This window comes from Nannobrachium achirus (assembly GCF_963921795.1).
Source record: "Nannobrachium achirus genome assembly, chromosome: 22".
Classification (NCBI taxonomy): Eukaryota; Metazoa; Chordata; class Actinopteri; order Myctophiformes; family Myctophidae; genus Nannobrachium; species Nannobrachium achirus.
Genome location: NC_137829.1, coordinates 23,333,232 through 23,360,008, shown reverse-complemented (window position 1 = coordinate 23,360,008; position 26,777 = coordinate 23,333,232). Strand labels below are relative to the sequence as shown.

The 26,777-nt window shown below is 41.8% G+C and overlaps 1 protein-coding gene across 1 annotated transcript in view; it reads right to left on the bottom strand.

Annotated features, from left to right (window-relative positions):
- The window catches only part of grb14 (growth factor receptor-bound protein 14), a 46,750-nt gene extending 27,412 nt beyond the window's left edge, over positions 1–19,338 (bottom strand). The window contains exons 1-2 of the mRNA XM_080752615.1: positions 18,953–19,338; positions 17,142–17,271 (exon numbers count right to left, since the gene is read on the bottom strand). Of these exons, the coding sequence (XP_080608741.1) occupies positions 17,142–17,271; positions 18,953–19,137 (315 nt within the window). The 5' untranslated portion in view covers positions 19,138–19,338. The remainder of the gene's footprint in view (positions 1–17,141; positions 17,272–18,952) is intronic.
- Positions 19,339–26,777: the final 7,439 nt, after the last annotated feature.

Below are 26,777 nucleotides of genomic sequence, written 5' to 3'. Positions count from 1 at the left end.
ACATTAATTTAATTTACTGTACTGGACAGAAAGTGGCAAGAAACCAGAGGCTTTGTAATAGAAACCCATTCATAAAACCCATTACTGCACTTACACAGTAAAATCCTTAGTGTTAATTTTACTCCTCAGCGTGTATAACTGCCAAATGGACCACTAAAGGTCCTTTTTGTACAGTGTTTTACTGTGAACGAGCAACAACTGAAATGCATTGTCCAATGTGGACCACCAGCACACGTGATATCCTCATTTGATTTTTTTGTCACTTTTACTGGTCTCAGAAACATGGATGGTCATGAACAGCAGTGGTGGTGTAACTAGCCAATAGATGAATATGTATTCTAACATCGAAACATTGGCATTCTTTTGCCTTGTGCCCTGTTCTATATTAAAGTAAAAATCTCCAAACATCCGAGTTGCTCCAGCACCTTCTTCACTGAGCTATTATGTGTCCACTCCTGAGATGCACCGGATCAGCCTGATTTGGGCTTGAGGCGTGGTGAAATCTCCCTTTAAGCAAATAGCTTTCATTAGAGCTCGACCACTATATCAATTTAGTCCATATTTCAACCATTATTTGACTTTTTGGATGACATCGTTATCTGTAATTTTGTAGCCGACGTGTCCCGATTTTTCAAAACGTTCAAACTACATACCATTGTTTTGGAGCGGAAGAGTGTTTTTTGCAGGTCTTTCAGTCCAAGTGTATCAAAAAATCACACCCGTGTGAAGTGGAGCTGTGTGTGTGTGTGTGTGTGTGTGTGTGTGTGTGTGTGTGTGTGTGTGGATCATGTGTACCGATTTTTGTGACATTTGAAGAAAATATGTAGGAAAAGGAGCAAAAAGTGTGTTTTGGAGAAAATTCAAGATGGCGGAAAATCTAGCAAATGGGCGTGGCCTATATGGGGAGATGCGTCATGACCAAAGGAATCCAGGGAAAAAATATTTTTAATTTTCCGACCTACGGTTCAAGAGTTACAGGCCAAAACGTAAAGTGGGGTGTTATGGCGCCACCATGCGGCCAAATGACACAATTATTTTTTATTTAATCCTTGAAATCATTATGAACCTCCTCTCCAAGTCTTGAAACTCTAGCCCCTATGGTTTGCGAGAGACAAATAATTGAATGTGAGTTTTTGCGATTCCCATTATAAGTCAATGGGGAAAATTAATTCACTAATAAATTAATATCAATTAAACTATTTAACCTTTCTCTTAGCAAGTTACTAGCCCACGATTCCCGAGTAAGCCTGTCGATTTGACATATGGCGCGAGTGTGTGGTGGCAAAACTGTGGGACTAGTAGCGTGCCGAAGTTTAGGAAGTTCAGGCTACATACACACAGACACACACACAGACAGACAGACAGACCCACACGGCCACGTATAGGGAGCCTGTGCTTCACACAGCTCCAAAAAGCAACTGGGTTAAGGCAGTGGAAGCTTGTGATTGGCTGCGTGGAGCTGCCGAAAGTCGGGGGGGAAGGAGATACACCTAAACCTAACCTTAACCCTAACCTCAGTAAAACTAACGCTGGTTAAGGGTCCTACTAATTGCCCCAAAGTACCCAAAAGTGCCGGCCCCTGCCTACTTTTGTGTACTTTTGGGTAGTTTGGGGTAGTTTTGTGTACTTTTGGGTAGTTTTGTGTACTTTTGGGTATACTTTTGGATACTTTTGGGTAGTTTTTGAGCCTTAACACGGTAGCTTGCTTCTTTTCAGAGCTGCAGCTTGCTTGCTTCTCAGGCTGTTTCCTCAACAATTGACAAAGTGCTGCGTGTGGAAGAGGTCAGATGGGTTCAGGTGCTGCTTCTTGTCCCATCAGACACCCTGAAGCCTAATATGTCACGTTTTGACAACTATCCTGTCCAGAATGCAATCATATCCTGTTCAGCAAGACTTCTTTATCAATCACGGTGTGAAATGAATGCATGTGGATGTGAGTTGTGTTTTCCGAGGTGCAAATTTCTAAACTTTTCAGAAGTCGCAAGGGACACAATTTTATGGTCAAAAAGGACCTTTTGATCGAAAAGGTCAGTTTCGGTCAAAGTATGGACAGGCCTTTAGTCACTCCTTTTGGTCATGACCGTCTCTCTGCAAGTTAGGAAGCATATAGCATATTGCATATAGCACTATGACAGTACACAATAAATGTGATCTATATAGTGTATCTTTTTTTGTTGTATCTATACTATATGTTAACAGTGTACATGTCACATTCTATAGCTGGGTGTGACAATCACAGACATTATTCTGCAGCCAGTATTCTCTTTCACAGAGCAAGAGGTAGGGCACTAATTATTGTCCCTCTATTTCCAGTCATGAGAACAGAAAAGGCCCTCCCCTTACAAGACTTCATGTTTATCTGGAAACACAACACACTGCCTTGTGAGAGCACAGACAAGCAGACGCTGCTAGTTATCACACACACTAAAATGAATTGGAATTAATGGAGACAGATTGATAACGGAGTCTCCACAACTCTCATAACAAAGCTGGCTTCCAGACACAGTGTCCTTGACCAAGGAGTTGTTTCAAACAAGACCCCCTCCACAGACCCAAGACGCAATCCTGAGACCCACCAGCATGCAAGGATCACGTACTGCAACTTACACACTGCAAATGGACAGAATTATATTTGAACTGCTGTAGGACCGCTTGCATTAGCCTCCCCGACAAGCGAATAAGCATCGCAATTAACTAGGCCGCAGCTTTAGAAACATTGTGTGCAGAGAAATATTATTCAATTCACATGTTTTTCCAGCATTAAACTCTTTCAACCCGGTGCACTATTTTGGGCATGTCTAGCTAAAATAGCCAGTCCACATGCTCACAACGCACGTTGTGAGCATGTAGACTGGCGCTATCCATTGTGAGACGAGGTATATAGGGCTCAAGTGGTTAAGGAGGCAGGCAGACGGTCTGAGAGACAAGAGGGGAATGTCTGTCTGCTCGTGTCTCTACAAGTACACTGTCAAATCCTCTGAGATTGTACAAATTAAGGAGAAGTTAATTGAGGATTTTACTGTGTAAGTAAAGCATCCAACCTCAATTAACTGATTTCAAAATGCAGTAGTGATGAGGCATAAGAACATAACACTGTTTTTTTTATTTTTCAACTACACTCACTGACAGGGTTGTCAACATTGGACTGTCAGAATCCAGGAGATTTATTTTGGGGGGTGCGCGGAACTCCCCAACCGGGGTCTGGGGGGTCCTCTCCCAAAACGTATTAATAGATATATTTTCCTGTGTTCTGTTGAATTTTGTGCATGTTTGATACATTTATCAGGCTTACTTTACTAGCATGTGTCCAATTTCAGCCTAATATGCCAAATGTAGGTGTACAGATCTGATGACAGAAGCAAAGTAAGATATCTTTAATAATGACGTCTCATCCTTAAGTCATTACTAAAGTGAATATCTATATGATCTTGCATGCATAGCCCCCACCCCTAATGCGGGTTCTCCCCCAGAGCATTTTTAACATAGTAGATTTAATCTCCTGTGTTCTGGTGAATTTTGTGCATGTCTGATACTTTTATAAGGCTTGCTTTACTAGCATGTGTACAATTTCAGCCTTGAAATGCCAAATGTTGGTGTACAGATTTGATGACTGAAGCAAAAGGACATCTTTAATAATGATTTCTCATCTTTAAGTCATTACTTAAGTGAATATCTGTATGAACTTTCTTGCATGCATTGCCCCCACCCCTAAAGCGGGGGTCTGGGGGTCCTCCCCCAGAACAAATTTAACATAGTAGATGTCATTTCCTGTGTTCTGGTGAATTTTGGGAGTTTGATACAAAATCCAGGAGAAATCCAGGAGATTAGCCAATCCAGGAGATTCCCAGGAGAGGGGTTCAAAATCCAGGAGACTCCTGGGAAATTCAGGAGAGTTGACAAGCCTGCTCACTGAGATGATTATATAATATCATTCTGCGCCTTGTCTGTGGAATATTTAAACCTATTTCATGTTATAACCGTACCGAAAAAAATAATGGCGAAACTACAAATAATACAATATATACCAGTAAGACTCCCTAATCGGGAGATAAGCGACCGTCAGGTCGCAGCGTGATTTTAGGGCAAAATGTGTAGGAGCAGTGTCCAAAAATGTGGTTCAAAAAATCTGCCTGATGGTGGCGCTATATGGGACATCCATATTGATGAGATGAGTGTAGACATACTGTGTACCGATTTGCGTGATTTTAGGGCAAAATCTGTAGGAGCAGTGTCCAAAAATGTGTTTGAAAAAATCGGCCTGATGGTGGCGCTATATGGGACAGATCCATGTTGATGACATGAGTGTAGACATAGTGTGTACCGATTTGTGTGATTTTAGGGCAAAATCTGTAGGAGCAGTGTCCAAAAATGTGTTTTGCAAGAATCGGCCTCATGGTGGCGCTAGAAGAGGGCCATGTGAGAAATGAGGGGTGGGGTCTCCGCGTTGCCTTGGCGGACGAATAGGTACCGGCCCCGGCTCTCCCGGACGCTCCTAGCCCGAGTTACGGCATTTTATGTGAGCTGCAGTGGAGGGGGTCCTCCACTGGGGGCGCCACCACTTTGGCATCCGTTCTGGAGCACCAGGAGTCGGTGGTCCCCGGGAATTCCCCGTGAGCAGCCCCGTTGGGGTGGTCATTTGGTCATTTTTGCACATTTGGTAATTTTTTACATCTGGGGGTCCCCCAGGGACCTGGGGGTCCCTGGAGCTCCGGGGGTCCTTGGAGGTTGTAGTTTGGCAGGCAAGGAGTGTGTGTGCAAAATTTGGCATGGATCGGGGCAACGGTTGCGGAGATATGAGCAGGGCAATAGTGTGACGTGTGAGGTGTGACAGACAGACGGACGGACGGACGGACTGACTGACTGACTGACTGACTGACTGACTGACTCACAGTTTGTGGAGGTTTTGATAGTAAGTGCGCCTTGACGGTCGCAATAAACTTGCCACAAAAAGTTCGGAAATCTAACTTTGGTCGATTATATCTCCCCTTTAATAAACCCAAATGGTATTGTGTTTTATATTATTTTTATTGTTGATTTGTCACCTTTACAACGAAGTACAGCTTGTAAGCATCGGGCATTCGTGGCATGAGCTACACAGCCAAACGTGTGGGTAGCGCCGACCAGAATTTTGCCAAAATGGCTTGCAATATACCGTTCTGCTGGCATTTACTCTCGTTTTGGGCTTCCCTGACACTGAGCTTAACATTAACCAGTAAGGCTCCCTAATCGGGAGATAAGCGACCGTAGGTCACTTATCTCCACAAATAGGGCAAAAATGTGTTTTGCCAAAATCTTCCTGATCCATGTTGATGACATGAGTGTAGACATACTGTGTAGTGATTTTCGTGATTTTAGGGCAAAATCTGTAGGAGCAGTGTCCAAAAATGTTTTTTTTTTTTAAATCGGCCTGGAGGTGGCGCTATATGGGACAGATTCATGTTGATGGGATGAGTGTAGACATACTGTGTACCGATTTGCGTGATTTTAGGGCGAAAATTGTAGGAGCAGTGTCCAAAAATGTGTTTTGCAAGAATCGGCCTCATGGTGGCGCTAGAAGAGGGCCATGTGAGAAATGAGGGGTGGGGTCTCCGCTCCGGCAAGGCGGACGAATAGGTACCGGCCCCGGCTGTCCCGGTCGCTCCTAGCCGGAGTTACGGCATTTTATGTGAGCTGCAGTGTAGGGGGTCCTCCACTGGGGGCGCCACCACTTTTGCATCCGTTCTGGAGCACCAGGAGTCGGTGGTCCCCGGGAATTCCCCGTGAGCAGCCCCGTTGGGGTGGTCATTTGGTCATGTTTGCGCATTTGGTCATTTTTTACATCTGGGGGTCCCCCAGGGACCTGGGGGTCCCTGGAGCTCCGGGGGTCCTTGGAGGTTGTAGTTTGGCAGCCAAGGAACGTGTGTGCAAAATTTGGCATGGATCGGGGCAACGGTTGCGGAGATATAAGCAGGGAAAAAATGTGACGTGTGAGGTGTGACAGACAGACTGACAGACAGACGGAGGGACGGAGGGACGGAGTTACTTACACTTTGTGGTGGTTTTGATAGTAAAGTGCGACCTACGGTCGCAATAAAGTGTAAAAATTGCCAATATGTGTTGTTTTTTCTTTTCCTTATTACTGTGAGAGAGTGCAATCATTCAATGCCCCAAGTAACAAAGGTGAAGACCAAAAGAACAGTATTGCAGGCCTGCCAGGCCATTTTGAAATTTTTTGGAGGAGCGCTACCCACACGTTTGGCTGTGTTTCTCATTCCACGAATGCCAGATCCTTACAAACTGTACCTGATTGTAAAGGTGACGAATCAACGATAACAATGATATCAAACACAATACCATTTGGCACAATTAAAGGGGGGATATAATGGACCGAATGTTGGCAAATCTTTGGTCAGCGCACACGTTTGGCTGTGTAGCTCATGCCTCGAATGCCCGATGCTTACAAGCTGTTTCTCGTTGTAAAGGTGACAAATCAGCAATGAAAATGATATAAAACACAATACCATTTGGGTTTATTAACTCTATCCACGCTTTGAACGTTCCCGTTCGCCCCATTTTTGACGGCGGCGCAATGCCAATTGTACGTTCTTTGGCTCGTTCTTTTGTACCTTGGTTTGATGTCTGTAAACTGATGAGGGGTCGCGCGAGTGTGTACCGTTGAGACAGCTCCCGTAAAAGTACTCTCAAAAACCCACTGGACGTTAGCATCAATGGAGTAACAAAACACTTCCATGTGATTTTCTCTGGATCTATTGCTCTGTAGCGACTGAGCTGCCTTGACCTATGGTAGCCTACTGCGGCCATTTTCACATTAATTCTTGCATGAGGCTGCCCTCTAGCCACGGTACACCTCTTTAAGGAGAAAATAAAAAAATAATAATGAAAAAAATAATAATACATCTTTGTCTATAACATCGCAAAGGTAAGGTGCTTTTGCTGGCACAAAACCCAATAATAAATAACATCATCTGGCACTGAAAAAGTTAAAGGGGAGATATAATTGACCAAAGTTAGATTTCCGAACTTTTTGTGGCGAGTGTATATATATATATATATATATATATATATATATATATATATATATATATATATATATATGTATTAAAGTCTTCTATATAAATCAGACGGTACAAGGCTATTCACCTTCAGATTCATTCAAGGGAAAAGATGGTTGTTGGAATAGTAAACGACTCTAAAATGTGCAACCTTGAAGACATCAGCCCTCCTCCACCCCCTCTGCACTTATACAAGGTATAAGTTCCTGCTAAAATGACAGTGCTGGCAGTACAGACCGGGTACAGACATTCCCTTTGAGTCATATACTGAACTGAACACCAACGCCGTCTGGAAACGGTGCTCTGTCTGGAGGAGGAGTGCCTGTGTGCATGTGCGTCTGTGCGTGTGCATGCGTGTGTGTGTGTGGGTCTGTGTGTCTGGTGTCTGGGTAAGAGAGTCCAAACATGCGGTAGCCCCTCCTGGAGTCTGGACGCTGTGCCAGCCACTCGGGCACCACCTGTCTAAACTCCAACTATTTTGGTTCCGCGCCATCGAGAAAAGAACAAAAAAAGAAAAAGAAAACATCCTGTAATTACCGAAACAGCTAATCTTTTAATGGCAAATATTGATATTTTCCACCACCTGATAAAGTCCCTGTGTGATTTATTTATCTAATAAACACTCGTAGTGTTCATATGTGTTGTACTCGTATTTTATAATTAAGTACATTTTGTAATACCATGTTACCAGTAAAGGGCCTGCATTCATGTTACTTAAGTACAAAGGTATTGGCATCAAAAAGTAGTAAACATTATGCTGAATAGCCCATTTCACAAACATATTAAATTGTAATAATTTGTTCAGCACTTTCATGTTGCAGCTGGAAAGGTGGGGCTGATTTGAATTACTTCATGTTCATTGAGTAGCTTAAACTATAATAAAACACCAACATTTATCAGTTGATGTATGTTTTGTATTAATAAGCTAAATCTGCAAAGTAACTAACAAATAACTGTATTGCACTAAGTTAAACATTTGCCTCAAGATGTAGTGGAGCATAAAAAGGAACTACTTAAGTGAAATAAAAGTACCTAGAATCTGTACTCAAGTGTTTTAGTAAATGTACTTATTTACATGCCACCACTGACAGCAAGGTAGCATGACAGGTTTCTCCATTTAATAAACACTCGTCATAGCAATCGTATGCATTGCCGGGAGTCTGTATTAGGAGTGCAGAGATGTGATGCTGTGGCTATGCCAATAGCTGAAGAAGCTAAGCCCCCGACAGTGCCAATGGGATCTTTCCTGAGGTCATGCTCCAAAGTGCAGGAGGATTCTATTTCACAAGGTAAACACATAAGTGGCTGTTAGGCTGAGAAGGCTGGAGTGGTATAGGACACTTACTGATTTACTCACTATGTCGACAGATCTGTCCTCACAATTACAGTTGGCCTAATTTACCTGAAAATAAAAATGCAATGCCATGTAGTAATTTGATGACTGAAACGCTTAGTAGTGTAATAGCCAATCTACAAGTTGAACGTGTTACATCTGCTATTCTTGGGAGGATAGGTAGATAGAGTAGTAGTAGTAGTAGCGCTAGTAGTGATCTTTTCTGTGACTCCTCAGTCCGCAATGCCTCCCCATATTCTGAACAGGCATAAGCTCACAGAATTCAGCGAAACACTGGCTAATTTACAGTCTTTAAAGAGGTGGTGCCATGATTCCCCCCCCCCCCCCCCCCCCTATAAAACATGATTATCAGGTATTATGATTATACTAGGAGGAAGATTTTTTCCAAAAAAGTATACAGAAAGAGTTAGAATTGGGTTTTTATGTGGACACACCCCCAGTTCATTAAGTATGCATGGATGGCATGGTGGGTGGTGACCCAGCTGATATAGCCACACCCCACAGTGTTGGGTGAATGGTAAATAGGGGAGGAGTTGATTCTGTGATGTCATCTTATCTGTTTTTTTTAACTGACACTTTTCACCACAAGGTGGCAGCCTCCAAGAGAAAACAAACAAATACTAAGAGAATAATCATTTCTAAAAAAAAAACAACACATAAGGGGGTCTAATGAAGTACTTTCAACCTCCTAGACACATGAAAAACAGAAAAAGTACAAAACTATGGCACCACCTCTTTAACTTACAGTAGACACAGACACGCGCTAGTCTTCATCCTCCGGCAAATATTTCAATGAACATCTTCAATACATTTTTCGCATAAACTAAAGCCAGGGAAAATAACTAAAGAATAGCGGACAAAAGAGCAACATTCATGCACTCTTACAAGCACAAATGTATAATCCAACATCGAACTGTAAAGAAATAACAAATACAATACTAGGCTTCTAATAAAAAACTGCAGTATCAAATAACTGCAATACTGCCTCATCAAAGTTGATATTGTGACTTTATATATTGTCAGATACTTGCATATTATCACCACTTTACCAAATTCCAGCTCAAGTGGAACAGGTTTTGTCCGTCAGTGTCTGTCATGTCACAGCTGACAATGGATCTCTAAGCTCACAATGCATTACAAGTTCACATGAATTAATGGTAAATGGTAAATGGTGCATTTATATAGCGCTTTTATCCAAGGCGCTTTACATAGATTGTGCATTACATTCACCCATACACACACACATTCATACACCGGTGGCGGAGGAAACCATGCAAGGCACCAACCTACTCACCGGGAGCAATTAGGGGTTCAGAGTCTTGCTCAAGGACTCTTCGACATTAACTCAGGGGGAGCCCGGATTCGAACTGGGAACCCTTCGGGAACCCTTCGTGCTCTAATAACGGTTTCTCTACCCCTGAGCTATGCCGCCCCATTAATGCCCTGATTCTTCATGACACTGCTTAAATATGCCTACAATAACAAGCATGGATTTAAATATTACAATAACTTCTGCAAAGAGGGGTTCACAGAGTTGCAGTTTCAGTAGAACTAGCAAGAGAATAGCCCTTTAACATGACTGTCAGGCGACAGTCGTATCGTATAATCCATGGCTAGCGAGAGAAATCCACACATTTCTTGTCACATTGCTCTCCTCAGAAAAATACAATGTATTATGTTTAGCGTCAGTGCTCAAGTTTGATAATACTGGTACACTGCATAGTTACTTTTAAAGACTACAGGGGAATAAACCCTGCCTTGTTAATAAAGTGTGTTTATACTCTGCTCTGCAGGCTCTGTGTGGAACACAGGGGAGAAGGGGGTGTAGTTAGTTGGTTTTGTAGACAGTTTGAGGATCCAATGAAGTTCATAGCGCTTTTTAATACTTTTCATTGGATCGATATTTTTTAACCAACACAGAGGTGTAAAGAGTGTTCAATAGCGTTGATGATGAAAAAAAAGGAAAAATGGAGTTAGCTGGTTTCTGCCTGACAGCAATTATTTTCAACTCCTTTGAACATTGTTTCAGAAGACATAGCGAATTTCATTTTTATTAATCAATTAATTGTGTCTCAGCCTCGGCAGACTATGCTTTCGCACGTCTGTGTGTGTGTGTGTGTGTGTCCGTTCATCTGTGTACAGCTAATCTCCAGCACCGCTGGACCGATCAGAGCAGAACTTGTTCACATTGGCCTCTTATAGTGCGAAATTCTTTTTTTAATATAACTCCCACAGATTTTGTCCAAACATCACGCAAATCGGTACACAGCATCTTCATAGTCAAGTGATCAATGCGGATCTGTCCGACTTTTCATATTCCATCCTGATAGGCTTAGTTAGCAGGAGTGGTATACTTTTGAACAAAATGCCTAAAATCATGAACGCAGCGTCCGATTGCCGTGAAACTTTGCACACACATTCCCATTATGTCAAGGGAGAAATGCCATCCTAAATTTTTCAAATTGGCCTCATGGTATTCACGTTTTTACCTCTAACTGGACCAATCGGTGTGAAACAATCCCTAGAGGTGAAGAAAAAACCTCTGCCCCAAATGTTTCACATCGGCCAGGAGGCAATTTTTTGCTAAGCCAACTTTACTCCTATTACTCCTACAGATTTTGTCCAAAAAACATCACGCACATCTACCTGGCCTGGCGGAGACCTGTGCCCCTAGGAGCACATTTTTCGAGTCCGATATAATTCTGACCGGAGCACCTAATTGCGGCTGCAGAGTTTCTAGGCAACATGCACGCCAAGTGTGAAGTCGTCGGTCAAACGGTTCTCGAGATACGTGAACTATAGACAGACGTACAGACAGATGTCCAGAGATTTCACTTATTTATTTTTTACACTTATTTATTGCAAGATAATGAATGCCACAATACGGATGCCCGGTTGAAAGTGGTTAATCTACCCATATACTGGTTATATCTATTTTATTTATTGGAATTAATACTACTAACACTATATACTATGAAGTTGTGTCAGGCAGCAGATCTGTGGTCTGCTTGCACACAGATGTACGTGGCAGTCATGACTTTGTGGCTTTGTTATGGAAATGCACCATGACACTGCAAACGCACGGCTGACAGGGAGCTCATGCAAAATGGGTTTCTCACGACTGGAATAGCTTTTAAGCCTGTGTAAAACAAAGCAATGTCAACCAAAAGACCTTGCAACAATTCAGGGAAGGATCGTGGGCCAAACACACTATAGCACCGTTTCCCAAACAGTGGTTCAGGAACCATTTGTAGGTCGCGGACCAATTTTTCGACTCAAGTAAAAATCCTATCTTCTTTTCCTACGTTTAAAAATAAATATATATTTAATAAAAAATATTTTTTCCCTCTTTTCTTTTCTTCTTTGAAACAAACAAATCTAAGAAATACCATAAATAAGCTTCTAGATCTGCCGTTTTCTCTAGTTTGGGTCCCGGGCAAACTTCTAAACTCTCTTTTGGGACCTCGACCTGAAAAGTTTGGGAATCACAGTGCTATAGCATCTGAATTACCATAGCAACAGGCACAAACACCACCACTTCAGTAGCAACCAAAACATTTATGATCTCTCTCTCTTTCTCCCCTTCTTTCTTTTCCCCGTTAAGTCAAAGGACATTATACAATAGTGATATGTTAATAATGATATTTTTGTTGTGTGACACCCGCACACAACTAAATCAGGCATAACGCTTGCAATGCAAACTATAGAGCCTCAATGCAACTGATGGGAAAATAACTGCCCTCAAGGACGCACAAGGAAACTCAAAAGAAAGGTTTCATTTGTAAGATTGGAGGGTTGGGCGGTGCGGGGGTTGGGCGCTGAGGGCTGGAACAATGATGTCATTGGTTTCTTGAGTGCTACTGAGGAGAGGTCATAACCCCATGACATGGGGATTGTGACACATAAACAGCTGTTCGGTCTGACATATTCCCTTTGTCTTCCAAATACTTGTGCTGAAAAGGCTAAGTGAAAGGCTGTCAGGCCCATGAAGTGGAAAGCCTCATCACTGAGTTACATAAGCATCTCACACTGAGATTCCGCTAACAAGGAAGCTACCATGTTGAAGGGTAAGGTCACCTGCATGTCGTAGCGCTCTTTGCAGGGAAACTTTCACTGATGCCAAAATCCCAAATGCCAAATCTGTACCTAGACTGGCAAGAGCATAAAAGCTCTACAATCACTCACTCATTTCCTGATGTGAATCCCAAGTTGTGTGAGGAGGAAATAGAGTATAAAAAACACTCACGATAATCGTATCGCAGAGATTTTATTTAGCGCGATATCGTCCTCCGTCATGCACTGGGATCAATCCAGCTTTTATTTTCCCAGCTGCATATCTGGTACCACTTAAACCCTCTATTGGTAAAACGTACTTATAATATGCGTATTTGATAGTCTTTTTTCACTCTATCAAATGTCTTTGCCAAAAAATTGCTGATCTACAAGCTCACTATGCGTCGCATTGTGACACGTTGTGAGCTTGTAGATCTGCAAATGTGGGCAAATGTTCTGCCCCAGGATAATGGCTTTTAATTCACTGAACGCCATAAACGACTAAAACGTCTTTGATCTTGAGTGCCATAAACGCACTTTACGTCTTTTTAATTAATCAAAAGTTTTATCATTTTTTCATAATTGTAATTTCAAAAAAATCGCTCTAGAAGTTAGCCATAAGCCTCCGTGACCGGAGCGCCACGACAGATTTGACTGTAGCACCAGTGTAACACAGTCCGACGGGAAACCGGTATAACCGAACATTGGTTCCGGCCGTTTTAATGTTAACTCATTCTGAGCCCAGGACATTAACGGATTAGGGGGTCCAGAGTGCCCCCTCCCGGCCCCATTAACGGCCGCTGTCTTATTTTGAAGGCCAGAAGTCTAGACCGGAAGTACTTCCGGTCTGACGTCATCGGATCGTGCGCCGGAACCGATGCGTGTCCACGTGGAGTTGTGTAATGGCCGACCGGGAGCTTTTATAACTGTGTAAAATAAGCGAGCATCTGCCTCCATCCTAGCTTCTAAAGTGTAGTTTTGAGATAATGGACATTAAAGATGAGATCGGCCGTCCACCTCAATGTTATGGGATGACTATTGTGTGCTCGTGGAGCCGTGATGATGACAAATCAGCGCGGATTTCGTCTCCGGAGCGTCGGCCATTGTACTAGGTATTTTTACTCGCCGTTACAGTAATATATTACTTTTCCCGCGACATCGCGTGGATGGCACTATAGATACTCTATTACTTTTCCCGCGACATCGCGGGGTTGGCTTTTAATGAGTTAATAATAAAACGTTTGTTTATACACTTGCCGTGCTTCCCAGACGAAGTATAAGTACTCAAAAAACTCGAAAAAATAACGCGATTCCAGCCGTGCCATCCATTCGGCCATCAGAGCCCTTGATAGCGATCGGCAGGGCTCGAAAGTGTTATAGCATGTTAGCAAAAAGGCCTGGCACTGATGTAAACAACTAGGCCCGGACCAAAACAAAATGGACGTGTCTCTTCCTTCTTCTGATGTGTGATCAGATAGTAGGAGAACACCACCTGGTGGTTTTCAAAGGCCATTACACTCTAGAGAAAACACAGGCCCAATGACAGCATGAACATATGATGATGATCAAGACATCTTACACATGTTCTATTGAAGCCCAAATCTAATGATAGGATATATATATATATATATAAATATACATTTTTTCCTTTGTAAGAGGGGTAGTGTGGCTTTCGATAGAAGTATAGATTTATATATGTAATTTAAGTACAAAATATGATTTTGGCCCCCATAAAAAGTTAAAATTAAACAAAATGGATGGCACCAGTTTTGTAGATTTTTAATAAAGGGTGGCATTCAGTGAGTTTTAATTATCACGATAATATCATAAATCGCGATTTCTTTGGTCACAATCTTATCAAACTATGAACAGAAACACAAATAACAGATACAAATCTGATTAAGCCTATTCACTATTGTAAATCAGGCTGTACACTTCACCGCACAATGGAAGGCTCCTGAACAGAGAAGAGCTGTTCAGAGTGGAATTGTAAATACATGTTGAAACCTGTATTATTCATTCTAAGCTTGAGAGTAACTTGTTAAAAACCAAGGGAGGTCTAATGCTGCCGATAGTCCTTGGTCATTGCTGAACTCTGTAATTTCAGCCTTTCCAATGATGAGTCATACGTTTGCTCCCCCTCACCACACACGCATGCACACACGCGTGAAGTCGCGAACACACACACGTGCGCTCACACGCATGCATGCACACACGCACACGCTTCGCACACGCACACACAGCTTTAGTCTATAGGGATCAGCCTCCAGAGAATGTTCAGTGGTTGACTAACCAGACTTAACAGCCCTGGGAAAACGTATAGAAAAGATTCCATTTTGAAATCTATCCACTTTTGAAGCATAACCATAATTGTTAGGTTTTCAACATAATGAATGTGCTCCCTTTTTAGAATGTGGCAGTGAGTTCTGTATTACCTCATAAATCATGAACTACAGATCCCACATGAGCACAAATCTAATCAAATCAGCTGTGCAGAAGTACACATTTACTGCTGACTTGCACCTAAAAGAGGGAACAAGAATTTTTGTCTCACTCTTTTGGCTAAAAAGTAAAATAATAATCATGTGAGCTAAAATTACAATATTTACTGAACACTTTGAGAAACTTTTATCTACATTTGTTGATAAGTATTTAATTTGACTGACATTCACTGCTCCTAAAAGTAGCCTACATGTTTTGTTTCATGAAACATTTTTGGCTGGTGACATTTGACTGTTTTGCGTGAGAAACCAGCACATGTGTAAGTAAACCTAGGCTACGTCTTCAATTCAATTCAATCTCTGTTACAATATTGATTTGGCAGATTACTGAATTCCTAACATCAGCTCATGTGTACTTGTCTTTGACTGAACTATATTCGTTGCACATTATTATTTAGTAAGTCAATAAATTGCTGACAAATAGGCCTAGAGATAAATGGATGATACTACAAGTGAGTATCAGTGTTTATGACTGGAAAAGGAGAGACAGATTAGGAAGTCCTGCCTTTATAAATATTTAAATAGACTAAAATAAAGTTTGTTAAAATGTTAATTTAACTCAGTGTTATTTAGGGCCATACACACTATAACTATAACTATAAAAGGAATCGTTTTTAAAATGTCAAGTGGATGGCAGTGTTCACATCGACTATAACAAGATTACAATGGTAAACAATATAGTTATTTTTATAGTTATCATGCCCGGTGTATATGGCGCTTAAAAATGTACCCATGGAATTTCAGTGATCCATTTCTGCACATCCACAGTTAAACGAACACTCGGGAATGTGTAGTGTAAAGGGGGGGAAAATCCCTTGATCAAAGTACAAGGCTTTGCGAGTAACAACTGAAGAGTAAATGTTTTAGCGGTCCGCGAACAAAGGGACACAAAACTCAACTAGATGTTTGCACCCTGAAGCCACATGGAGAATGGAATGCCATGTAAAGAGATCTAACAGTATTGGCTCAGGGTCTGGATTGGAGTGAAAGCTTATCCAGTGCTAACGGCCACTCCTCCACATTCATCTCCTTTCAGATTACACACCCTATGATAACAGAAGGCTGCGTACACTACGTGGGACTGTGGGACTACTGTGCTATATACAATATCTCACATACATCATACAGCAGGGGTCTTCAACGTTTTCAGGCCAAGGACCCCTTAGTTGAGAGAGATGAAGCAGGGACCCCCGCAATCCTTTCATAGATTCAATGTAGTTTCATCGTTTGACAGCACAATCATCAGTGTATTTTGGATTCATGTCAATGTGTGTTTTCAGATATTGAACCACTTGAACTGTCAAAAATTAATATGACCTTTCACTCTGTACTTAGTCTGCTCTTTTTCCCCCTCTACACCAAAGCTCTTTGCCGAAAATAGCCGATCTACAAGCTCACACCGCCTCGCAGCACGAGGCGTTGTGAGTTTGTAGATCTGTTATTTTTGGCTAAAGTTCTCAGAATATGGATGCTAGGGTTCAAGTGGTTATTATAAAAAAGGAGAAAAAAAAAGTTTCTATCACTTAAAGATTTGGAGGACCCCCTGTAGTAACTCTGAGGACCCTCTTTTGAAGACCCCTGTTATACAGTTATTGTGAAATAAAGGAAGACAAGTGATGCATTATGAATTTTACATCTATTGCCTGCTTCAGTCCTGACTAGGTGTACTGACGCACAGCGGTGTCCTGCTCCGGAAAAAGACGATCTACTAGTCACATGACAACCCGTTGAGAGCTTGTAGATTGGCTGTTTTTTTGGCGCGTGACAAGGTCGTATGATGGGAGAATAAATTAGGCATTAGTAGTAGATCCAGTTACAAAGTTAGGATTTCACAGTCAAGTCATAGTGTGGCTGCACTGTCACAGTGTGCTGACATGGCACTTTCATCCCCTGACTGCAACTCATCTCCATACTCGCACAACTGGTTCCACCTTCCCATGCATGCCCTGGAGTTTCAGACAAACTGCACGCCAAACACGACTTGGCTATGCATGGATTTTGGATTTACACATGTCCTGTGGCTGCCTCTCTGGAACTGTCCCCATAATTGGAGTTACATGACAATGTGCCTGAGGTTAAGTATAGAAAAATGATACAACAGAACACAGAAGCCTTGTTGCCCCAAATAACATGCCTCTTTGTGTCACACAAGACCCTGTGGTAAATGGAACAAATGCTCACCTGAGTTGCACTGCTTTTGGTCCATGGCAATAAACATTCAGACACGAGGGAAGAGACAGTTGAGTGAATTAGCTCAGGAAAAGGATTTGGAACAGGGGAAGCCAGTGACTCCTCGCCTTCCGTAATGCCCCTTGGAATAGAGAGAGACGGGACAGGAGACTGCATAAAACATACAGTATATTTGACATCACTAACGTAACCATAAATCCTATATACTTTGTACGTTAAATACCGAAAATAGCTGATCTAGAAGCTAACAATGCGTCACCATGCAACGTGCTGTGAACTTGTAGATCAGCTATCTTTGGCACAGGACACAAAGTAAACTAAGTATATCAGGCCTGTGAGCTCATACAGCTGCTATTTCTAAGGAATGTTCACCTACTTTTGCTGAATGTTAGCCTATTTTTGCACAATGTTCACCTTTTTTGACATGAATAGGGACACTAGGGTTCATGTGGTTAATGCACATTGCACACAATATCATGACTGTCTGTATATCTTCCTTATACTGTATTGCTGGCTGAAGGCAGTCCCATGCAGCCCAGGCCCATGTCATTGTGATGATGTATTACTGGAGGCTGGAACAGTCTGCTGCTGAGAGGGCCTGCAGCAAGTCATGGGATCTTTAAGCGTCTACCTGAGACATCAGATCTCACAGCCTATATATCCTGGCTGTAGTTTGAGAGCAGTGCCTTATGGTCCCAAGATATCGTTGGTGCTTTTGTTGGAGACAAAAATATGTGTCCTGTGCACATGAGAAGGGAGCAGCATATAATGGAGCAGAGGATAGCCTCAAAACAAACAGACAAGGCCTGAACAGAAACACAAGGCCTTCTCAGCATGGCCCCCATCTGCTCTCAGCTATCAGACGACACACCCCACTCACAGACAAACAGACATTTGATAAGATGGTAGATAACAATGCATATATGAGAGCTGCCCCTCACTTCAACGATATATGGTAGCTGAGATGCCTTATAGGCAGGCTGTGAATAATCTTTGTTAGAACATAAATACATTATTAAAAGGGAAAGTTTAGTTTTATTTTCAACAGACTGCAAGTACTTGTATTTTAAAATCGCTGATGAACAACAGACACATGTAAAAATATTGCCTTAAAAATATTAAGGCATGATCACAGAAAGTCCATCTGCTACTTATAGGGACATACTGTATAGTGCGTGTTCAAAAAGCTTCATATGGGAGTGGCTGATGGAGTTTTCATCAAACTCCACCAGAACAAACTTCTCACAATAGTGTGTCCGATTAGACGACACTTTACACAAATTTCATGAGGAAACAGAAGAGAGGTTCCAGAGTTAGCATAGCACACAGGCTGATGAGAAAAGGCCTTCAATTCCAAAAGTTAGTCTTTCTCAGACTGACATCTCCTTTACTGCTTGGTAAACACAGCAGTTACTGAGTTACTAATTATCACCCATAAAGTAACAGGTGCTTGATTTGATTCCGGTTCTTCTACTGGAAGAACTGGAATCTACTAATCTTGAAGTCTACTGTTGATATGACAGTTGTGTATGGATCAGACCAATAGTGTTTACAAGTACAAAGTCCTCACCTCTGTGCACTACTCTTTCAAAAACAAAGGCTGCACTATACTTCTCCAAGGGATCGGCACATTGTATATGTTCCTTAATAACATATGTTTACTACTCTCTCTAAGTAGTAAGTAGCTAGGTATAAACTAAGAAATACTGTCTAAGGCTGTAGAAGTAAGCAATGCTTTAAGCTCAGATTCAAGTTAGCGTAACCACAGAACCAACCAAGAACAAATGAGAAAGCAGTCTTACCTATTCCCCTTGCAGAGAGCAGTCCTGGTCTTCTGGGCATTTGGTGGTAGTAAAGGAGCACGCAAAGGGATGAGGGCTGGGTTGGGAAAGCCACTCACATTACCCTTAGTACTCTGAAAAATCTCTGCTTTCTTTCCGAGGCGTCCGGTGTGTATATCGTCCAGTGTGTTATTCATATCACTCATGTGGGCCGGCTACATCCAAGGCATCATCTGGAGCAGAGAGAAGAGACGAGCTGTTGGACTGGAGTGTGTGCAGAGCACAGTTAGAGCAAGCTGGCTGCCGGGGCTCCTCTATTCGCAGCTCAGCAAAGAAAGCACACACACATACATACTCACATGCGTGCGTGCATAGACACGCACGCACGCACGCACACACACACACAGCCTCTCCAGCTCATCTGCTGCCCACGAGGTTGGCCCAGTGGGGCAAAACGATCCCTCCTACCCAAACATGATCCAGCACAATAAAGTTATTTATTAGTTAGTTGGTTATTTAACACGATCAATCCCAACAGATTCCTCCTTGCTGTAGCGTATTTCAATCCAAACATGTTTTGTCCCTTCTAGTCTTGTAAATCTCTAGACTGTTATTTTTATGTTGCCCTTTATTTTTCCTCTCTTAATTCTTAGGTATCGCTCCCACTCACAAGCTGGAAAGCATAGGTATTGCACACAAAAAGCACATTTACACAAAAGATTTGTCTTTGTTTGCCAGTCAGCACAATAATGAGTGCTGGAGGGTCGCCAGCACTATAAAACCAACTGTTCCTTTGTCATGGACTTCGTGCTGGGATCCTGATTGCACTTTAAACTCAGTGCTGCTGTGTATAAGGCATGTGGTTGCAGAGCAGAGCCAAGCCAGGCTGTGGTGTGGGCTGTGTCATTCAGTGATACGCTCCATGTGGGGGATAGCTGGCTTGATAACATCTCACAGAGGTAATGTGTAACAGAGGGGGCTGACAGACTCCTGGAGATATGGACTGTTGGGCAGCAAAGGGTTAAGGCAACATCTGGATTCATTAACGTATGACAGTTCTTTCCTAGCTCCACAACTGACCCACTTATTGCGATACATATGAAAAAGCTAAAAAAGAAAAAGAATAGAAGAGGAGAAAAAAGAGCTTTAAAAAAAGGTCATGTTTAAGTTACATTTTCCATTGTACTGCAATGAATAGAAACAGAATAGATAGAGAAAGAGAGGCAACTGATTCATGGAGTAAAGAAATCCTCTGTGTCTCTGCTGTTGGCAGAGAGATGGAAATCACACTGATCTGTATGAGCTGGGCCTGTCTGTCTCCATTAATGCACTCTCCATGACATGGACCTGGCTTCTACCGGGCCTGTCACAATAACACAGCTCCACCTGGCTTGGGTTACCTTTTCACCTAAGCACTATCTTATAAGAAAGGCCTTCCTCAAGGGACACAAATGCACTTACAAAAGCATGGCACAAACAAAACACGAAACAATTTAACAGCAGACAAAATTGTGTCTCCCATGTGCCCATTGCTGCTGCTGTCTGAGGTAAAACCAGCATTGTGAATACTAGGTAATTAAATAGTGGAGGTGGGGTTGGGAGGAAGGGAGGAAGGGCAGATGGGGGTAGTCAAATAATCCAGCTGAAAACTAAAAGGACCATACATGTCAAGAGTCTATTCACAGCTGCCATATTGAATATAAACACAAAACACTTTACAGTCTGTTTACTCTTCCTCCAGAGTCATTATAATTACCAAAGGTCTGACTAATTGAGTAAATGTTGGCAAAACATCAATGCATGCTTAAGAAGTCATGGATGTTTGAATTTCTTTCACTGAGACATTTCCAATAATCAGTCCGTACTTTAACCACGTGAACCCTGGTCTGAGCAGGTCATAATTAGGCAAACTAGGCAAACATTCTGTGAAAATAGACCAACCTTCGGTGAAGATAACTAGTCAATCAAACTATTTCGTTTAATCAACTATAAAGAATTATTTCAACACATTCACAGCACACTCAACAGATTATGCTCTCATGCCACTTACCAGGGGTGGACGATTGACACATTTAGAGGAGAACGCAGTTTGGACGATCGACACATTTAGAGGAGAACACAGTTTTACGTTTATTTTTTCAAGTCATCCTACTATAAATGTGCGCAATCTATACATATCTCCACTGTTCATGCATGTCAAGAACCTTCCGACCAATCGATTTCAAGCTCGGTGAGTGTTGAATAATTTAATGCAACTAGACCGTTGCACATTTGGAACCCGGCCTTCTCTAGAACGATGCAAGTCGAGAACGATGCATGTTGGGAATGCATGCCCCATCCAGTTATGCAATACCTGTTGTGCCCATTGTACCCATTGTCAAAGTACCCATTGTACTCACCTGTCCGTCTGTGTCCGTTTTATGCCCTTAGGCCTATATGGAGATCTGTCTGTCTGTGTCCCATTTATGCCCATATATGGAAATCTCTGCATCTATCTCACTGTCAGTGTCCCTTTTATGACCATAACATATGGAAGTCCTCGGCGATACACGCAGTGAGTTTGAAATTGATCAGTCAGACTGTTCTGGAGATAGGGTGAAGGACAGATACACTCAAGCATTTATAATAGGATGACAACCGAACATGCAACAGGGATTCAGGAGGGTTTATAGGGACAGAGTCAGTATTTGGAATTGCATTGTTTTGATCATTGCTCAGATTCCCTCTTCAGACATTCACAGGAGTTTTTATAGCACAAGTTTTGGTTTAGCACAAGTAACGCGCCGTAAGGGCGAGAAGCGACCGGCGGGTCGTGCTGAAACAGAGCTTCTAAATACGACTGGATGTTGTATAACACGCAGTTCAACGGGCCCCAGTGAGTCTGTGTGCTTTGCTTTGCCACTCATCTTCTTTCTGGGTAATTGTTGTGTATAACACGCAGTTTCACGGACCGAAGCTCAGTCAGTTGTGGCGATCCTCTCGCAGACTGTGTATAGCTGCGTCTCAGGTCCTTAAATCAAATCTTATTTCCTACACTTGCACCCCTTGCTTGTATGTTAGACCCTCCCATTGAGGAAATAGAGAAGAGAGATGTCCCATTTCTGATGACAAGTTTGACAACATTACAGGTGATAGGTCAACTCCCTTGTAGGGGTGTTCTACTGTCAGAGGGCAGGACTAACATACAAGGAAATAGGATAGAAGTGTAGGAAATAGGATTTCATTTAAGAACCTGAGACAAAGCCTGTGTCTGTGTGTGTACGCTGCCAAATTGTAAGAGACAATCAGCGACACACTACAGATCCATGTGAGTGAGTGTTACTAGCGTGACATAGGGATGTGATTCGCGGACTCACGGACATGAGGTGGACGTTTTCACACTAACTATTCACAGATAAAATATTAACGGAAAATAGCTAACCAACAAGCTCAAAAGTTGCAAAGCTTGTAGACTGGCAATATTTTGGTGTAGACTAGAGGTTTAAAAGAGCAGTCTAAGTACAGCACCACCAACTCAAGTATAGAACGTTTAACCCCTCCTACTGACACATGTCAAGATGGTTATAAAAAACAAAGCTGAATTTGTAGAAATATTGTTAGAGCATGTTGAAAATAACAACCCAAAAACATGAAAGCAGCAAAGGTTTCATTCGTTTTTAGTTGTATTTATTTATTGGGCAAGCATCCTTATGTTATCCTTACAGCTCACACTCGTAGAACCTATTTTAAGCAACATTCAAGTGGGGCTCACTTATGGCCAGCTAGAAACAGTTATTCTTAGACTGCCACGTAGAAACATAATTGCATATAAGAAACAAGGAGCACTTTGACCAATATATCGGTCTGACTGATAACAAATATTGTACATTATTTTACTTTTGTGATGACATTGGTAGGCTATAGCAAATTTACAAGCTCGAAACATTTTTGATATAGGCTTAAGTTTATACTGTACCTATTTATCCATCAAAAAGTTATTGGTGTTTATTTTGATCTGTTTGCTTGTTCATAAGATAAATCTTCTCGAATGGAAACTTTAATCAAATCAAATGTTTTCAAATTGATTAGAAGATTTTACACTTATGGACATAATCAGTAGTCTAGACCCTCCAAAATTAAGATTGTCATCAGGCCTAAGAAATCTGGCATCAGTCAGGCTCTACATTAACCTGACTGAGCCAGATGGTGGCAGTAGTGCGTAGGCTACCGCGCTACTTTACCATCTGAGATCTCTCGGGGGGAGTTGATAACGCTTGTAAAGTCCCGGGCCGGACGAATCAGCGGCAGCTACGGGCGGGCTCTGAGCGGCTCTGAGCCAATAGAGTCTGATTGCAGACCACGTGGATGCAGACAGGCCAATATGAGTGGTTGGAGTTGGCACTCCCAGACTGTGATAAAGAGACGGCCACATCCAATCACCTGCTAAAGAATTTGAAAAAATGGCCCGCCCCTTACATCGGGTCTGCCCGAGCGATCCCAGATGATGGTAAGCAGAGCGATATGCAGCCAGGCATATGCACTGCTGCCATCATCGGGCGCAGTCAGGTTAGCTCTACATTACACACTATCTCACTCATTTGACCTTTACAGCACAACTTACCACATGTCTACCCCCAGCCTGCATCGCCAACAGAGACACCAGAATTGTGTAATGTCTGATAAATGTATATTAAACTATATGAAGCGGCTTGTTATGTTCAAATTTGTAGTAGATTCACAAACCTATGAAAGTACAATTCTGATGTTATATCCCTGAAAAAGGGTGATATATGATGGCCTACTGAAGCCTACATGTTGTCATGAGAAAACTGACTCCAAACAAACTGTAGGCTACAACATGCTACTGAAATAATACACTCGATAGTGTAGAAGTTTGAGGCACCCACAACCAACCTGGATATGCAACGTTGGTTATAAATGTCTAATAGCTCCAGCCTCCAGCCATTGTGTACTGTGTATGAGTAGGCTATTCATTGTCAGTTTACTCTAAATATGGCTAGCAGTTACTTCTGTCCTCAAACTCGCCTATACGCTATACCTATAGATTGTCAGCAAACTATATCCACCTGTTTCCAAGGGAATTTACTGTAGAATTATGTGTGGGACACATGCGGGTACCAGCTGACATACAAGCTCACATCACATAGCTGGGAACTGCCGCCCACAACGCAATGCACGATGGGACGCTGGAAACTTGTGGATAGCCTAGGCCAGTGGTTCTCAACCTTTTTGGCAGTACCCCCTTTTCCTGATTGTGGAATCCAAAGTACACCTTTAATCGACAAAAGTTCAGTTTTATGTCAATAGGGCCTATATGTTGAAAATAAAAGTAGCCTATTGTTTTCTATGCAGTAACAGTTGCAGCTATAGTCAAAATCTGTACTTAATGTGGTTTAAAGCTTTACAGAGTAGCACGTTCACATACATGTGTCAATGTGTTGTATCATTAAACATAACAGTAAAATAAATGTTGCCATCTTCTATCACTCTGTCTTTCAATGTTGTATGAGATACATCTTTGCATCCTGTGCAAATAAGCAGTAGCTTACAAGTGTCAACATGAACCTGGATGCTCCTCTTGAATGGACAGTGGACACAGGGGAATTTCAAACCCACAACTATACAGGCACAGTTGCATTTATAATTCTTAGTACGACGGTGTCGCTGGTAAAAAAAAACACATCTCGAACGCATCGTAATGCGACGTCGTATTGGTTGAGATAATCTATCCTTGTCGTTGTTTGATAAAGTGGAGTAGCCTTTAACGCAAGATCCGTCACATTGTGCCAATAATCCGGTATAGCTACGTTTACTTCATAATTAAGGGACAAAACACTGGTTAAAAAAACGCTATAGAAAGTTTTCACAAACTTTGCACAAATAGGATTGTTAAATTATCCATTAGGCTTTCCATTAACAGCATGCCATGCCTAATTGTCTTAAAATAACAACAACCTGACAAGCAGGTGCTTTAATTTCCCGACAGTGACTCGAGTAAAGGCACACGCACACATCAAGAAAAAACTTCAGAATGTGTCAAAGACAGTGGTGAAGAAACTAAAGTAGATGTAGGCTACTTACTATGTATGAGTATATTTGTATTTCCAATTTAATTTCCAGTAATTAATACTTCAACTCCGCTACATCTCAGAGGCACATTACATTGTAGGCAGCCTACTTTTACTCCACGACAATTATTTGAAAACTTTAGTTGACAAATGGTTACTTAATTTGTAGATTATTACAAAACACACCCACTAAGCTTTGAGAACTTTAAATGGGACATTCTGTATAATGAGTACTTTTACTTGTACTTTTTTTATTTGTACTTTTACTCAAGTCATTTTTTGAATTCCTGGACTTTTACTTGTAACAGAGTAGCCTACTTCTACATTGCAGTACTGATACTTTTAAAACATTGTAGTGGGCTACTTTTTCCACTACTGGTGTCAAGATTTAAGTGTCCAAAAGGTGATCGGCTGCTCCACACTCCACAGGTGTTCTGCATGTGTCGCACTCGCACTAATACATGAACCACATTACACTTTCGAAAAGAGAAGCAAACACACACAACGTCTGTACTGACTGTCTGTTTCTCTTACCTTATGCCTGCAGAGAGTGGCTGATCAGTGCTGCTCTTCATATCGCTGCTTAGCTGCAGCGGCTGGAAAGCATAAACTCGCCCGATTCATACTTCGCCGTGCGAAGGTGTCGCGTGCCGAGAATAGTCGACCAACAAAGCTCTCAGCCCGTCCGTCTCTCTACTACACCACTGGTTCCCAAACACTGGGACCCTAACCCTTTTGTTTTAAATTAATTATTTAGGCCTATTTATTTCAAAACATTTTCAAAAAACATTTCCCCAAAAGCTAAGAGTTTCATGGAAAAATAAAAATAAAATAAAGGCAATGATTTTTCTAAGTAATTTAATAAATAAATAAAATAAAATAACATGAAATAAATTCCCTAAAGTATAGCCTGTGTGTATACAAACACATTACCCCCTATCCCCTCCCCTCTATGACAGGCATCACACAGGTAGTTGTCTTTAATGCTTTCATTGATAAGAGATCACTAACGAGCACTTGACACTTTTATGGCCCAATCAATTACCTCAGTGCACAACACCTCTGGCCAGCTCCCCCTGATAAAAACGTCCCTCCAAGGGATGAATGTCAACATAAACAGTGGAACAGAACCAAAATACAGTCAGGGGAATGTGTCTTTCTGCAAGGAAACACCCAGCACAATAATATAGTAGTGACTGATAAAGGGAAATGACTGCTAAAAAATGTATATAGGCTACTGTACATAATACCAGTAAGACACCTACGGGCGAAAAGTGACCTCGCCCTTGCAGGTGAGCCTCCATATATGGGCAGGTCAGCCACAGGCATTGAGGTCAGCTATAGACATTGAGGTGTTACTATTGCTGCATCATAGGTTGAAAGAATGACTGGACCCCTACAAACCGGATGTGGCGGTTTACATTTATTTTATTTTTTAATTCCGACCTTCAGTCGCAATTAAAAATAGTCTTAAAGTTAACTAGTTTCCCTTTAAGAATTAGTGAAAATAGCCTATCTACAAGCTCGCAACGTTGTGCGAAGCGACGTGTTGCTTTGCACATGCACTTCGCCTTTAAAAAAATAAATACACTTTTCAGTTCACCCTACCACTTCTCAACCAGTAGGTGTCCGGCACTTAACTCTAAAATTCTCAATGAAAAAACACCTGTAACAAACTGCTCTTTACTCTACCATATAGATTGGTTAAAATAATGTTTTATGTTTTTTTTTGTCTTTGAAAAACATGTACCTATTAAATGTAGCAAGAATGCAGAGTA